Source organism: Oncorhynchus clarkii, chromosome 23, assembly GCF_045791955.1.
Source record: "Oncorhynchus clarkii lewisi isolate Uvic-CL-2024 chromosome 23, UVic_Ocla_1.0, whole genome shotgun sequence".
Lineage (NCBI taxonomy): Eukaryota > Metazoa > Chordata > Actinopteri > Salmoniformes > Salmonidae > Oncorhynchus > Oncorhynchus clarkii.
The window spans coordinates 22,725,682-22,742,780 of NC_092169.1; the positions used below are offsets into that span (position 1 = coordinate 22,725,682).

General features: G+C 40.2%; 1 protein-coding gene across 2 annotated transcripts in view; it reads right to left on the reverse strand.

Moving 5' to 3' along the window:
* LOC139381506 (hedgehog acyltransferase) overlaps nucleotides 1-17,099 on the reverse strand; it is a 103,117-nt gene that overhangs the window by 60,646 nt on the left and 25,372 nt on the right. For both annotated transcript variants that reach the window (XM_071125108.1, XM_071125107.1), the window contains one exon: nucleotides 10,772-10,922. In XM_071125108.1, coding sequence (XP_070981209.1) covers nucleotides 10,772-10,922 — 151 coding nt within the window. The remainder of the gene's footprint in view (nucleotides 1-10,771; nucleotides 10,923-17,099) is intronic.

The window sequence follows — 17,099 nt, forward strand, 5'->3', positions numbered from 1 at the left end:
GAAATATAGCGAAACACAGCTTAGCCTTTTGTTAATCACCCTGTCGTCTCAGATTTTGAAATTATGCTTTACAGCGATAGCAAGACAAGCGTTTGTGTAAGTTTATCGATAGCCTAGCATAGCATTATGTCCAGCTAGCAGCAGGAAGCTTGGTCACGAAAATCAGAAAAGCAATCAAATTAAACGTTTACCTTTGATGATCTTCGGATGTTTTCACTGACGAGATTCCCAGTTAGACAGCAAATGTTCCTTTTGTTCCATAAAGATTATTTTTATACCCAAAATACCGACGTTTGTTTGTCACGTTATGCTCAGAAATCCACCGGAAATAGCGGTCACGACAACGCCGATCCCAATTATTTCCATAATATCGACAGAAACATGGCAAACATTTTTTATAATCAATTCTCAAGGTGTTTTTCAAATATCTATTAGATAATACAATGCTCAAAAAAATAAAGGGAAGACTAAAATAACACGTCCTAGATCTGAATGAATGAAATATTCTTATTAACTAGCCCCATAAGGATATCCATAGTCAATCCAAATTTACCACAGGCATTATGACCGGGTCACATGCAGCTGCACTACGGATTGATGATTACTCGTGTGCGGCCAGCTGTGGGTAGGATTGAAACAAATGTAGTTTCAACATGCCAATCTTCTACAAAGTTCAGCTAAGACTTGGTAATTAACTACAATGACCATAATCCCAATGTGCATCTACTTGCCCAGTCTGTTTCTTTACACTTGCTACAGAAGAGAGAAGAATGATGCATTGTGATGTGACAGAGAGCAGATGTTGCTTCGCGAGGTAGAGGATCTCTCTACCTGAAAATACATGATCTCTCAGCACTGTCATTTACACGATATACATTGAGTATACATTGCAATGAGATACTTACTTTCAGGTTAACCTCTCGACAATTTTACAATAAAAAAAAGTAAGTAGCCAAGTGAAAAAAAAATAAAAATAAAAGCTAAATTAAATAATTTTACCAATTTAATAAATGGGCAGTTTTTTACAAATAGTTAATAGCCTACAGTGTATATGGAAATAACAGACATGAGCCAAGCATGTTTACTAGTAGAATGGAATCGGTTATAAGACCTCTCTGATTAATTTGGTCAGTTTTACCACCTCAACATTGCTCATTTTAAAACAGGGTTAAATATATTGAGTGTAGTAAACATTAAGAACATCTGTGATGTGAGCGGTCCACTGCGTTGTGAAATCTTGACTAGCAGGCACTGTGTCACTCCAGGTGCTTCTTGCAGTGCCTGCAACTGCCTAGAGCATTATATTGTATTGTTTATTTCAGTCATAACAATGTGTCAGTAAAACAAAAATATACTGCATAGCGCAAGTGATGTGTGTTTATGGAAACTCACATAGGTGCTGGATCATACCCAGGCCTAATTACGCCACTGGCGTGTGCAAGCAAGTGTGTGTGTGCACGAGCACGACAAAGGTACGAGTCAGCACAACCACTCTTCAGTGTCAGTGAATTAATAGGCAATCGGGAGACTGGCATACTGTAGGGAGGCTGCATTGCTCGCTCTCCCTCATCAAATCCCCATCATTACCTCCATCTGTTTAGCAAACAGAAAGAGAGGCTTGCCAGATAAACCTGTCCAAGGTAATTCATGGCTCAGATTCAGCAGTTTGCTCAACTAAACGCAGACATATTAGACAAATCATTCACTTAACACTACACTTGGTGCCTTTGGCAGACAGCAGAGTATCTTGGAGCCTGGTCAGCTATTACACATTGGAACGTGCACAAGCATGCATGCACATGCACCGACTCTAGTATCCTATGACATTTCAAAAATCCCTTCTGACTCCAATATTCCCTTTCTATTTCAGGTGACCGGAGCTCAGTAGTGAACAGTTGGGAGTCCGTGCCAAGACCGGGGCCAGGACAGCGTCAGTGTCAACACCAGCAGCCAAAACCATGTTAGACACCACAGAACCCGAGCCGAGCCACCGGCCAAATCTTACATTTCCTGTAGCAATCAGTATCCTTTAAGGGCTAATTTTTCACGGAGGAGCATCACAACTCCCTCCTCTCCCCCAGCCCCTTATCTTCACCCACTATCCCCTCCTTTCGTGTCTACTATACGTACATTTAATTTGCTTGTGTTTACCTGAAGTGGAAGTGCCAATAAATCTGTCAGTTCTGAATCAGAAATGCGCACGGCAGGAGCTGAGGGGCAAAATAAAGTAAATCAAACTTCCATTATTACGTGAGGACTGTAACACCATATACAGTGCCTTGCGAAAGTATTCGGCACCCTTGAACTTTGCGACCTTTTGCCACATTTCAGGCTTCAAACATAAAGATATAAAACTGTATTTTTTGTGAATAATCAATAACAAGTGGGACACAATCATGAAGTGGAACGACATTTATTGGATATTTCAAACTTTTTTAACAAATCAAAAACTGAAAAATTGGGCGTGCAAAATTATTCAGCCCCCTTAAGTTAATACTTTGTAGCGACACCTTTTGCTGCGATTACAGCTGTAAGTCGCTTGGGGTATGTCTCTATCAGTTTTGCACATCGAGAGACTGACATTTTTTCCCATTCCTCCTTGCAAAACAGCTCGAGCTCAGTGAGGTTGGATGGAGAGCATTTGTGAACAGCAGTTTTTAGTTCTTTCCACAGATTCTCGATTGGATTCAGGTCTGGACTTTGACTTGGCCATTCTAACACCTGGATATGTTTATTTTTGAACCATTCTATTGTAGATTTTGCTTTATGTTTTGGATCATTGTCTTGTTGGAAGACAAATCTCCGTCCCAGTCTCAGGTCTTTTGCAGACTCCATCAGGTTTTCTTCCAGAATGGTCCTGTATTTGGCTCCATCCATCTTCCCATCAATTTTAACCATCTTCCCTGTCCCTGCTGAAGAAAAGCAGGCCCAAATCATGATGCTGCCACCACCATGTTTGACAGTGGGGATGGTGTGTTCAGCTGTGTTGCTTTTACGCCAAACATAACGTTTTGCATTGTTGCCAAAAAGTTCAATTTTGGTTTCATCTGACCAGAGCACCTTCTTCCACATGTTTGGTGTGTCTCCCAGGTGGCTTGTGGCAAACTTTAAACTACACTTTTTATGAATATCTTTAAGAAATGGCTTTCTTCTTGCCACTCTTCCATAAAGGCCAGATTTGTGCAATATACGACTGATTGTTGTCCTATGGACAGAGTCTCCCACCTCAGCTGTAGATCTCTGCAGTTCATCCAGAGTGATCATGGGCCTCTTGGCTGTATCTCTGATCAGTCTTCTCCTTGTATGAGCTGAAAGTTTAGAGGGACGGCCAGGTCTTGGTAGATTTGCAGTGGTCTGATACTCCTTCCATTTCAATATTATCGCTTGCACAGTGCTCCTTGGGATGTTTAAAGCTTGGGAAATCTTTTTGTATCCAAATCCGGCTTTAAACTTCTTCACAACAGTATCTCGGACCTGCCTGGTGTGTTCCTTCTTCTTCATGATGCTCTCTGCGCTTTTAACGGACCTCTGAGACTATCACAGTGCAGGTGCATTTATACGGAGACTTGATTACACACAGGTGGATTGTATTTATCATCATTAGTCATTTAGGTCAACATTGGATCATTCAGAGATCCTCACTGAACTTCTGAAGAGAGTTTGCTGCACTGAAAGTAAAGGGGCTGAATAATTTTGCACGCCCAATTTTTCAGTTTTTGATCTGTTAAAAAAGTTTGAAATATCCAATAAATGTCGTTCCACTTCATGATTGTGTCCCACTTGTTGTTGATTCTTCACAAAAAAATACAGTTTTATATCTTTATGTTTGAAGCCTGAAATGTGGCAAAAGTTTGCAAAGTTCAAGGGGGCCGAATACTTTCGCAAGGCACTGTAACAGGGTCTGGTAGCTGTACGGCACCAGACTCGGACAGAGGCTCGCCGCTCCATGATGCCAACCCTTCATTAACATGGATGGAGCGGGAGGTGCGGGACAAGGTGCTCATGATGCCCATAAAGCCACGCTGTCCAGCAGGAGTTGGGACGGTTCGTGTCCTTAATGCTGGTGGAGGTAGTTCTCCCACTGAGGCAGGCCAGGCATCTTTCAGTGAGGCAGGCCAAGCATCTCTAGAGCTGAGTTAGTTCATCATCTCGCCATAGTATACTTCCTTATCCGGCTTGAAGGACCATGAAAATAGCGCCACCAATTAGTGTTGGTCTCCGAAAGAGGTGCCGGTTAAATATAGGCACAAAAGTCCCTGAGCCTCAATTAGAAAGCGTGGTAATGACAAGTAGACGACAGATGTACAGAACACACTTTATTGCACACACACACCAACATAGCAAGAGGGGACTAGTAGAAGTGGTTTTTGCAATGGAACGAAAGGGTAATGTATTTAATAAAATGTTGGTTAGCAGATGTTATTGAGAGATGTTATACACATGGTTAGCAGATGTTATTGCGAGTGTAGCGAAATGATTGTGCTTCTAGTTCGGACAATGCAACTATATCTAACAAGTAATATCTAACAATTCCACAACAAATACATAATACACACAAATGTAAGTAAAGGAATGGAATATATAAATATATGGATGAGCAATGTCAGAGCGGCATAGGCTAAGATTCAATAGATAGTATAGAATACAGTTTATACATATGAGAAGAGTAACGCAAGATATGTAAACATTATTAAAAAGTGGCATTATTATAGTGGCTAGTGTTCCATTTATTAAAGTGGCCAATGATTTCAAGTCTGTATGTAGGCAGCAGCCTCTCTATGCTAGTGATGGCTGCTTAACTGTCTGATGGCCTTGTAATAGAAGCGGTTTTTCATTCTTGACTAGTCAAGAATCATATCACCTCCACCTTACTTGTCACCCTAGACCCACTTCAATTTGCTTACCGCCCCAATAGGTCTACAGACGATGCAATCGCCTGCACACTGCCCTATCCCATCTGGACAAGAGGAATACCTATGTAAGAATGCTGTTAATTGATTATAGCTCAGCATTCAACACCATAGTACCCTCCAAGCTCATCATTAAGCTTGAGGCCCTGGGTCTCAACCCACCCTGTGCAATTGGGTCCTAGACTTCCTGACGGCCACCCACAAGGGGTGAACGTAGGAAATAACATCTTCGCTGATCCTCAACACCGGGGCCCCACAAGGGTGGGTGCTCAGCCCCCCCCCTGTACTCCCTGTTCCCCCCATGACTGCGTGGACAAGCACACCTCCAACTCAATCATCAAGTTTGCAGATGACGCAACAGTAGTAGGCTCGATTACCAACGACGAGATAGCCTACAGGGAGGAGGTGAGGGCTCTCGGAGTGTGGTGTCAGGAAAACAACCTCTCACTCAACGTCAACAAAACAAAGGAGATGATCGTGGACTTCAGGAAACAGCATAGGGAGCACCCCCCTATCCACATCCATGGGACAGCAGTAGTGAAGATGGAAAGTTCTCAGTTCCTTGGCGTACATATCACTGACAAACTGAAATGGTTCACCCACACAGATGGTGTGGTGAAGAATGTGCAACAGCACAACCTCAGGAGGCTTCAACCTCAGGAGGCTGAAGAAATTTGGCTTGTCATCTAAAACCCTCACACACTTTTACAGATGCACAATTGAGAGCATTCTGTTGGGCTGTATCACTGCCTGGTACGGCAACTGCCCCACCCAGAACCACAGGGCTCTCCAGAGGGTGGTGCGTTCTGCACAACGCATCACCGGGTTGCAAACTACCTGCCCTCCAGGATACCTACAGAACCAGATGTCACAGGAAGGCCAAAGAGATCATCAAGGATATCAACCACCGGAGCCACTGCCTGTTCACCCTGCTATCCTCCATGAGGTGAGATCAAAGCTGGGACCGAGAGACTAAAAAAAATCTTCCATCTCAAGGCCATCAGACTGCTAAACAGCCATCACTAACACAGAACCTGCTGCCTACATACAGACTTGAAATCATTGGCCACTTTAATAAAAGGATCACTAGTCACTTTAATAATTCTACTTCAATAATGATGTTTACATATCTTGCATTACTCAACCCATTTGTATATACACTATTTTATACCATCTATTGCATCTATGCCACTGACATTGCTCATCCATATATTTATATGTACATATTCTTATTCCATCCCTTTACTTAGATTTGTGCATATTAGGTAGTTATTGTGGAATTGAAGGAGAGTGATGGAGTGCTGCATCAGATTACTTGGCTTCCACAACCCAATCGAGATGGTTTGGGATGAGTAGGACCTCAGGGGTGAAGGAAAAACAGCCAAAAAAGTGCTCAGCATATTTCAGAATATGTAGAAAATAGTTAACAAAGAAAAATCCTTGAATGAGTAGGTGTTCTAAAACATTTGGCCGGTAGAGTACATATAGTACATTCGGAAAGTATTCAGACCCCTTGACTTTTTCCAAATGTTATTACGTTCCAGCCTTAATCCAAATGGATTTCAAAAAAATTACCCCTCATTAATCAACACACAATACCACATATTGACGAAGCAAAAGGTTTAGACATTTTTGCCAATTTAAAAAAGGAAATATTACACTTAAATAAGTATTCAGAGCCTTTACTCAGTACTTTGTTGAAGCACCTTTGACAGTGATTACGGCCCTGAGTCTTCTTGGATCTGACACTATAAGATTGGGAGAAACTATTCTCAGGTCTCTCCAGAGATGTTCGATTGGGTTCAAGTCCGGGCTCTGGCTGGGCCACTCAAGGACATTCCAAGACTTTTCCCGCTTAGGGTCTTTGTCCTGGTGGAAGGTGAACCGTCGCTCCAGTCTGAGGTCCTGAGCACACGGGAGCAGGTTTTCATCAAGGATCTCTGTACTTTGCTTCATTCATCTTTGGCTCGATCCTGGCTAATCTCGTAGTACCTGTTGCTGAAAAACATCACAGCATGATGTTGCCAGCTCCATGCTTCAGCGTAGGGATGGTGCCAGGTTTCATCCAGACGTGACTCTTGGCATTCAAGCCAAAGAGTTCAATCTTGTTTTCATCAGACCAGAGAATCTTGTTTCTCACGGTCTAGCAGTCCTTTAGATGCCTTTTGTCAAACTCAAAGCAGGCTATCACGTGCCTTTTACTGAGGAGAGGCTACTGTCTGGCCACTCTACCACAAGGCCTGATTTGTGGAGTGCTGCAGAGATGATTGTCCTTCCGGAAGGTTCTTCCATCTCCGCTGAGGTACACTGGAGCTCTTTGAGTGACCATTGTGTTCTTGGTCACCTCCCTGACCAAGGCCCTTCCCCCCAGATTGCTGTTTTGCGGGCTGACAGCTATTGGAAGTCTTGGTGGTTCCAAATTTCTTCCATTTAAGAATGATGGAGGCCACTGTGTTCTTGGGGACCTTCAACGCTGCAGAAAGTTTTTGGTACCCTTCCCCAATTCCGGAGCGTCAGGTAGTCTAGTGGTTAGAGCGTTGGACTAGCAACCAAAAGGTTGCAAGAGCGGATCCCTGAGCTGACAAGGTAAAAATCTGTCGTTCTGCCCCTGAACAAGGCAGTTAACCCACTATTCCTAGGCTGTCATTGAAAATAAGAATTTGTTCTTAACTGACTAGCCTAGTTAAATAAAGGTAAAATAAAATAAATACAAATAAAAGCTCTAGGGACAATTCCCTCAACCACATGGCGTGATTTTTGCTATGGTATGGACTGTCAATGTGGGACCTTATATAGACAGGTGTGTGCCTTTCCAAATCATGTCCAATCAATAAAATATACAACAGGCAGGCTCCAATCAAGTTGTAGAATCATCAAGGATGATCAAAGGAAACAGGATGCACCTGTGCCCAAGAAAGCGAAGGTAACCTGCGTAAATGACTACCGCCAGTAGCACTCATGTCAGTAGCCATGAAGTGCTTTGAAAGGCTGGTCATGGCTTACATCAACACCATCATCACGGAAACCCGAGACCCACTCCAATTCACATACCGCCTAACAGATCCATAGATGATGCAATCTCAATCGCACTCCACACTACCCTTTCCCACCTGGACAAAAGGAACACCAATGTGAGAATGCTGTTCATTGACTACAGCTCAGCGTTCAACACCATAGCGCCCACAAAGCTCATCACTAAGCTAAGTACCCTGGGACTAAACACCTCCCTCAGCAACTGGACCCTGGACTTCCTGACGGGCCACCCCCAGGTGGTAAGGGTAGGCAACAACACATCTGCCACGCTGATCCTCAACACGGGGGCCCATCAGGGGTGTGTGCTTAATCCACTCCTGTACTCCCTGTTCATCCACGACTACGTAGCCAAGCACGACTACAACAAAATCATTAGGTTTGCTGATGACAACAGCCTGATCACTGACTACAATGAGACAGCCTATAGGGAGGTCAGAGACTTGGCAGTGTGGTGCCAGGACAAAAACAATCCCTCAATGTGAGCAAGACAAAGGAGCTGAATGCAGACTATAGGAAAAAGAGGGCCCAACACTCCCCTATTCACATCGACGGGGCTGTAGTGGAGCGGGTCAAGAACTTCAAGTTCCTTGGTGTCCACATCAACAAACTATTATGGTCCAAACACACCAAGACAGTTGTGAAGAGGGCATGACAATACCTTTTCCCCCTCAGGAGACTGAAAAGACTTGACATGGGTCCTCAGATCCTCAAAAAGTTCTGCAGTTGCACCATCGAGAGCATCACTGACTGGTATTGGAACTGCTCGGCATCCGACTGCAAGGTCCTACAGAGGGTAGTGCGCACGGCCCAGTACATTACTGGGGCCAAGCTTCCTGCCATCCAGGACCTACAGTTGAAGTCAGAAGTTTACATACACCTTAGTCAAATACATTTAAACTCAGTTTTTCACAATTCCTGACATGTAATCTTAGTAAAAAATTCCCTGTCTTGGGTCAGTTAGGATCACCACTTTATTTTGAGAATGTGAAATGTCAGAATAATAGTAGAGAATTATTTATTTCAGCATTTATTTATTCATCACATTCCCAGTGGGTCAGAAGTTTACATCCACTCAATTACTATTTGGTAGCATTGCCTTTAAATTGTTTAATTTGGGTCAAACGTTTTGGGTAGCCTTCCACAAGCTTCCCTTAATAAGTTGGGTGAATTTTGGCCAACTCCTCCTGATAGAGCTGGTGTAGGTTTGTAGGCCTCCTTGATCGCACACGACTTTTCATTTCTGCCCACAAATGTTTTAATTTTCTAACTTTGGAAGTATGCTTGGGGTCATTGTACATTTGGAAGACTAATTTGCTACCAAGCTTCAACTTCCTGCCTGACTGATGTCTTGAGATGTTGCTTCCTTGTATGTAGTTCGATATTGTTATTTTGTGTTACTTTTTTAAATGTATTTTATTTTAGTAAATATTTTCTTAACTATTTCTTGAACTGTATTGTTGGTAAGGGCTTGTAAATAAGCATTTCACGTTAAGGTCTACACCTGTTGTATTCGGCGCATGTGACAAATACAATTTTATTTGACTTTGACCTGAGCTCAATTTTGAGTCTCATAGCAAAGGCTCTGAATATTTACGCAAATAAGTTTATTTTATTTTATATACATTTGAAAAACCTGTTTTCGCTTTGTCATTATGGGGTATTGTGTGTAGATTGATGAGAAAAAAACAGTTATTTAAACCATTTTAGAATAAGGCTGTAACGTAACAAAATGTGGAAAAAGTCAAGGGGTCTGAATACTTTCCTAATGCACTGCATGCATATATATATATATATATATTTTTTTTACAGCTTTCTCACCTGAGACCAAAAAAGAACAGACGCATTTCCCTATTACTTCTTGAACAAGAACACCCGCTAGTGTAAGAGATCACTGAATCTAAGAGAACACCCATGGCTTCGACATGAAAGCCAACATAAGACCTGCTTCCCATTAAAGCCTTTTAGGAACAACCCAAGATCAGCCACTCCGCCTACACGGTCTGTCAGCCTAAAGTAAAAATAGGACATGAACCAGGCCATCATGACCCAGCCATCAAATATGGCATTTTTACACATTATTAAAGACTTATGTAATATGTCAAATGGCATTGATGAGCATTGTGTGTTCTATTGAGATTAAATTCCCAAGACTTTCAATTGATTGACATACTTAGGCTACTCTGCCACCTGTAGTAAAAGTTTGGCACAGCACTTACATCAGCTTTGTAATCAAATGAGACGGATTGGCTTGTTTGATGCCTACAATGGATCTAGCAAGCCATATCAAGCTTACCTGCTGACGCAGTAGAAACTGCATCTCAAAACACACACACGCAGACTCTTAAACTGACAATCTTGTCTCGTTCTGTTGCAGGCCAAGATAAAAAGGCACTGGTTGTATACAAATGTAGGATCTTAATTTGATCCCTCTATTGCTGGAGAACTTTATTGCAATGCAGGACATTTTAAACTTATAGTGTATTTGAGGTTTTAAAAAGGCTTCTGAAGTTTGTAATTTCCACTGAAATTTAAGACTTGATTTTCCCTTCCAAAAGTTTTTTTTAAATCAACCCCTACAAAAATGTCCATTAATTATAAAATGAACGAAATAATTCACATTTTCTATTGCAGATTATTTTCCTGCTGTAGCAAACAGTCTCAAATGAAGATCCTACTGCAGCCTCATCTCAAGAGCAGCAGTGATCGGACTTAAAATAGATTGTGTGCGACAGTGCGCCTGTGTGTGTGCGCCTGTGTGTGTGTGTGTGTGTGTGTGTGTGTGTGTGTGTGTGTGTGTGTGTGTGTGTGTGTGTGTGTTCCAGCCTCACCTCCACATTCCTGTGAAACTGTGCATAATGCTGACACAGCGTGGTAGCTTTGGGGGGGCCAGCCCATCCAGTCCAGCTAGCAGAGACGGAACACCAAAAAGAACCAGGTACTTCACATAGAAGAACTGGACTAATGCCAGGGCCAGCCCACCTGAGGGAGGTAGAGCAGGAGAGAGAAATGGGTAGGAGAGAGATGAAGCCTTAGCACAGCGTTTGCCCAACTCGGCCCTTGGGACCTCACGTTTTGTTTTTTGGCCCTAATACTACACTGCTGATGATTAAAGCTTGATGATTAGTTGTTTATATGAATCAGCTGTGTAGTGCTAGGGCAAAAACCAAAACGTGCACCCCTTGGGGTCCCCAGGACTGAGTTTGGGAAACCCTGCTTTAGCACATACTGTATAGTGACAGCACTATGTACTTAGTATATACAGTACATAGAACAACTGGATTAATGCCAGGGCCAGCCTGCCTGAGGGAGGTAGAGACATATATAGGTAAGGAGGGAGAGAGATGAAGCCTTGTTTATAATATCTACTGCCCCAAGGTGGTATTCTGACTACTTGCAATCTGCGCCCTTAACTTTCCAATCTCCCACTCTGAAATGTGCACACGCCTTATATCCTAGTCCACTGGAAGAAAGGTCATGTTTATATTCCACTGTGTAAAAACTGCAATGTAGGTTTGATTGAAATAAACCAAAATACACATTAACTGCCAGGATCAGCTCATATGACATTTTGTACTGTACATTAAGTTAACACCTCAAGTATCAAAAATCAAGTAAATCTTGATGAATTGGTATTCAATAAGGATAATATTTGAGAGTCAAATTTCCATGCAAGTGTCTTACTGACATCAATTAAGGATTCATGCAAAAGTCATTTGTGCCCTGAATAAAAAAGAAATTCATCAATTGAAATACATTATCCTAAATAACATTTAGTTGAAATGGAATCAGCCCAAACCCTGTGAAATAAGACTATTGGATCGCAGCCAAAGAGATGTGGGTGGAATGTTACAGTACAGGTCTACATATTATGGCAAGATGAGTTAGTCTCAGTACAGAAACCCTACAACTGATGGTGACGAGAAAGAGATCTGTGCATAATCATATTTCATAAGGCTCTCTAAAGTTGGATGAATTGGTGCCTCTAGGGCAGTGGTTCTCAAACGGTGGGCAATATATACAGTGCCTTAAGAAAGTAGTCACACCCCTTGGCTTTTTCCACATTTTGTTGTGTTACAAAGTGGGATTCAAATAGATTTGTCATTTTTTGTCAAAGATATACACAAAATACTCTGTCAAAGTGGAAGTAAAATTCTAACATTTGTAAAACATGAATGAACAATAAAACACTAATATATCTTGATTAGATCAGTATTCAACCCCCTGAGTAAATACATGTTAGAATGACATTTGGCAGCGATTACAGCTGTGTCTTTCTGGGTAAGTCTCTAAGAGCTTTCCACACCTGGATTGTGCAACATTTGCCCATTATTCTTTTCAAAATTCTTCAAGCTCTGTAAAATTGGTTGTTGATCATTGCTAGACAACCAATTTTCAGATCTTTCCAAAGACTTTCTAGCAGATTTAAGTGAAAACTATAACTCGGCCACTCAAGCATTCACGGTCTTCTTGGTAAGCTACTCCAATGTAGATTTGGCATAATGTTTTAGGTTATTGTCCTGCTGAAAGGTGAATTTATCTCCCAGTGCCTGGTGGAATGCAGACTGAACCAAGCTTTCCTCTAGGATTTTGCATGTGCTTAGCTTCATTCAGTAAATGTTTTATCCTGAAAAACTCCCCAGTCCTTAACGATTACAAGCATACCCATAACATGATGCAGCCACAACTATGCATGAAATTATAGAGTGGTACTCAGTAATGTGTTATATTGGATTTTCCCCAAACATAACACTTTGTATTCAGGACAAAAAATAGCTTGGACACATTTTTTGCAGTTTTACTTTAGTGCCTTATTGCAAACATGATGCCTGTTCTAGAATATTTTTATTCTGTACAAGCTTCCTTTTCTCTCTGTCATTTATGTTTGTATTGTGGAGTAACTACAATGTTTTCTCCTATCACAGCCATTACACAGTTTGTAATGGCCTCATGGTGAAATCTCTGAGCGGTTTACTTCTCTCCGGCAACTGAGTTAGGAAGGACGCCTGTATTTATGTAGTGATTGTTTGAATTGATACACCATCCAAAGTGTAATTAATAACTTCACCATCCTCAAAGATATTTTCAATGTATGCTTTTTTACCCATCTATCAATAGCTGGCTTTTTTTGGAAAACCTCCCTGGTCTTTGTGGTTGAATCTGTGTTTGAAATTCACTGCTCGACTGATGGACCTTACAGATAATTGTATGTGTGGGGTACCTGATCTCTGTAGTCATTCAAAAATCATGTTCAGCACTATTATTGCACAGAGTGAATCCATGCAGCTTATTATGTGATTTGTATGTGTGTGGAAAACATTTCATCACAGGTAAGACATTTCACTTGTTTAGTATAGTTTGTTTGTAACTCCACTCACTACTTGTAGCTGTATAGTCCGTTTGTTTGTGTTGTTGGCTAGCTTAATGTTCCGGTCGGTAGCTAGCTTACAATCACGTGGCTGCTAGCACCGTCATGAAAAGGGGCATGAGGGAATCCCTACAAATTTTACATTTTTCTAAGTAGTGAGAATGCCCAGGAGCAGGCAATGTTAAAAAGTCATCTTTAGGAATATAATATATACCGTTTACAGAAAACTCATTCAACAATTTGGGGGGGGGGGTATACTTCTCCAATGGGCAATGAAACTCAAAAGGGGTGATTTTAATTAATTGTCCAAACAGATCCTCAAGGTAGATGGATGATTTTAAATATATGTTATTGGACCATAAACTGATATGGCTGATTAACCTTTACGAACCAAATAATAATGATCCACGCTTCTTTGAAAATCTATATAATAAATGATCAACCCTACAACCAATACAAGACGCTATTGTTATGGTGGGAGATTATAATACTGTTTTAAATACCTCAATAGACTGTAAAGGAAAGCACAATACAAACTATCACCCTCATGCACTTAAGGAAATCACAAATGTCATGGATATATTGGAACTAGTGGATATATGGGGTCTTAAATATACTCACCTACAGTAGTGAGATATACATGGAGGAGACTCAATCAAGCTAGTCATCTTGGCTACTTTCTTATGTCATTCTCGTTGGCACCAAAAGTGAAAAGTGTTGATAGGGGATAGAATGCGGTCGAACTATCAGATAATTGACATATACATTACTCTTACTGAATTTCCACGTGGGTGAGGATATTGGAAATTGAATCAAAGCCTATTGGATGACAACTTGTTTTCAACTAGGACAGAGAAATTTATAACTGAATTTTTCAGACATAACATAGGTACAGCAAATCCACTTACTGTATAGGACACTTTTAAATGTGCCTTTAGAGGCCATGCAATTCAGTACTCAGCTCTAAAACAAAAGCAATTTAGGTCAAAGGAGTCCATACTAACAAAGGAAATAGAAGGTCGAACAGAACAGATACTGTAGATAGCAATAAAAACTGTACCATAGAATAAGTTAGAGGAAAAACAAAAAGAAATGGACAAACTTATTCAACAAATATGAAGTAATATATTATAATAATAAAGCAAACTGGATGGAATATGGGGAGAAATGCACACAATATTTTTGTCTTCAACATAGAAGTGCTACCAAAAAGAAATGACTGAAACTTGATACAAATGACGGAGTCACCTATTTTTCACCAAATTATATTTTGAAAGAGGAAAAAGTACTTTAAGCAAAGTACTTTACGCATATGTTTTCGTTTCAGTCTCCTCCATCTCCTCTAACCGAAGCTAATCATATGGAGATTTTCTTTTAATAATGTAAAATTAACAGCTGTACAGAAAGAATCATGTGAAGGTGAAATTACAGAGGAACTTCTTGATGCAATTAAAGCCTTTAAGTCCAGAAAAACTCCAGGGCTGGATGATATACCAGTTGAAGTATACCAAACCTTTTATGATATACTCAGAAGACCGCTATTATCATGTTTTAACCACTCCTATGTAGATTACACTCAACAAGACACTCAACAAGGTCTGATTTCATTATTGCTGCAACAGGATACAAGTGGGAAATATAAAGATGGAGTCCATTTTAAAAATTGGAAGCCCCTTACACTTCAGTGTTGTGATGCAAAAATTCTAGCAAAATATATTGTGCAAATAATTTAAAAAAGGTATTGTCAGACATTATTCATTCTAAATTAGACAGGTTTTATTTTTACATGGGCAAAACATTGGAGATAATATAAGGCAAGAACTGAAAACAATAGAACACTATGAAAAATCTTGGAAACCAGGCCTGCTATTCACAGCTGAATTTGAAAAGGGTTTTGATAAAGTACGACTGGAGTTCATATATAAATACCTGGAACATTTCAATTTAGGGGAATCTCTTATAAAATCATGTATAGTAATCCTAGGTGTAAAGTAGTGTAAAATGGCTACTTCTCAGAAAGTTTTAAGTCTGTCAAGAGGAGTAAAACAAGGTTGTCCACTATCGGCATATTTATTTATTATGGCAACCGAAATGTTAGCTGTTAAAATCAGATCCAACAATAATATAAAGGGATTAGAAATACAGGGCTTAAAAACAACGCTGATGATTCATGTTCTTTTAAATCCACAACTTGGATCCCTCCACAGCCTCAGAGGATCTAAATTATTTTTCTAACCTCTCTGGATTACAACCAAATGATGATAAGTGATGATAATATTACGTACTGGATCACAAAAAAATACAACTTTCACTTTACTATGTAGTAGTATACCAATAAAATGTTCTGATGGTGATGTGGATATACTCGGTATACTTATCCCAAAATAAATAAATGATCTCACTCCAATAAATGTTAATAGAAAGTTAGCAAAAATAGATAAGATCTCGCTACCATGGAAAGGTAAATACCTTTATTTGTGGGGGGAAAAAAAATCACCCTGATTAACTTCTTGACCATACTTGAGACGCAGACGTCTCAAGTATGCCCCTGGAAATGCAAATGCGCTACGCTAAATGCTAAATGTACTCGTTACAACTCAATCTTTGATCAAAATTCACAAGCAGGGTATTGAATTAAAGCTACACTCGTTGTGAACCTAGCCAGCAAGTCAGATTTTTAAAATGCTTTTCGGCGAAAGCATGAGAAGCTATTATCTGATAGCATGCACCCCCCAAAATGCCAGCACGACACGTAAACAACAGATTTTGCGGTAGCCGGCGCTACCCAAAACGCAGAAATAAAATATAAAACATTCATTACCTTTGACGAGCTTCTTTCTTGGCACTCCTATATGCCCCATAAACATCACTATTGGGTCTTTTTTTCGTTTAAATCGGTCCATATATACCCAAAATAGCTTTGTATGGAAGCTGTGTCATTCAGAAAAAAACATCGTTTTTAAACGCTGCGTAATTTTTTAAAATTAAAAAAGTCGACGATAAACTTTCACAAAACACTTCGAAATCCTTTTGTAATCCAACTTTAGGTATTAGTAAACGTTTATAATCTATCAAAATGATTACAGGGCGATGTATTTTCAATAGGTCTTCGCTTGCAAATCAATGGCTGCTAATGTCTTCATCAACTACATCCGGGTGAAGACTGGGAAAATGGATGCCAGATAGATGGATTTTCCAATTAATTCCAATTAATTTTCCAATTAATTCAATTGAAAATGACGACAATGGCGACATCGTGTGGAATTTGTATGAATTGCAGGCAGGTCGATATTAAATTCTGTTCTCTTTTAACAACTCGTGGAAGTGACTTATGGAAATTATTTTTAGCTTTCAGAGAGCAGTTTTTCTTGCGTTTTTCAATGAAACACACGATCTGTTATAGTCACAGCCGTGATTTAACCCGTTTTATAAACTTCAGAGTGTTTTCTATCCACACATACTAATCATATGCATATACTATATTCCTGGCATGAGTAGCAGGACGCTGAAAAGTTGCGCGATTTTTAACAGAATGTTCGAAAAAGGAGGGGGTAGAAGTAAGAGGTTAACTTTAATCACATCCCAGTTGACCTATTTGCTTATGGTCTTGCCTACACCTAGCGAACAGTTTTTTAAAATTATATAAGAAAGAAATATTCAATTTATTTGGAATGGCAAGCCAGACAAAATTAAAACGGGCCTATTTATATAATGAATATGAATTCAGAGGGCATAAATGATTTAATATTAAAGCATTAGACCTCTCTCTAAAGGCTTCAGTCATACAGAAG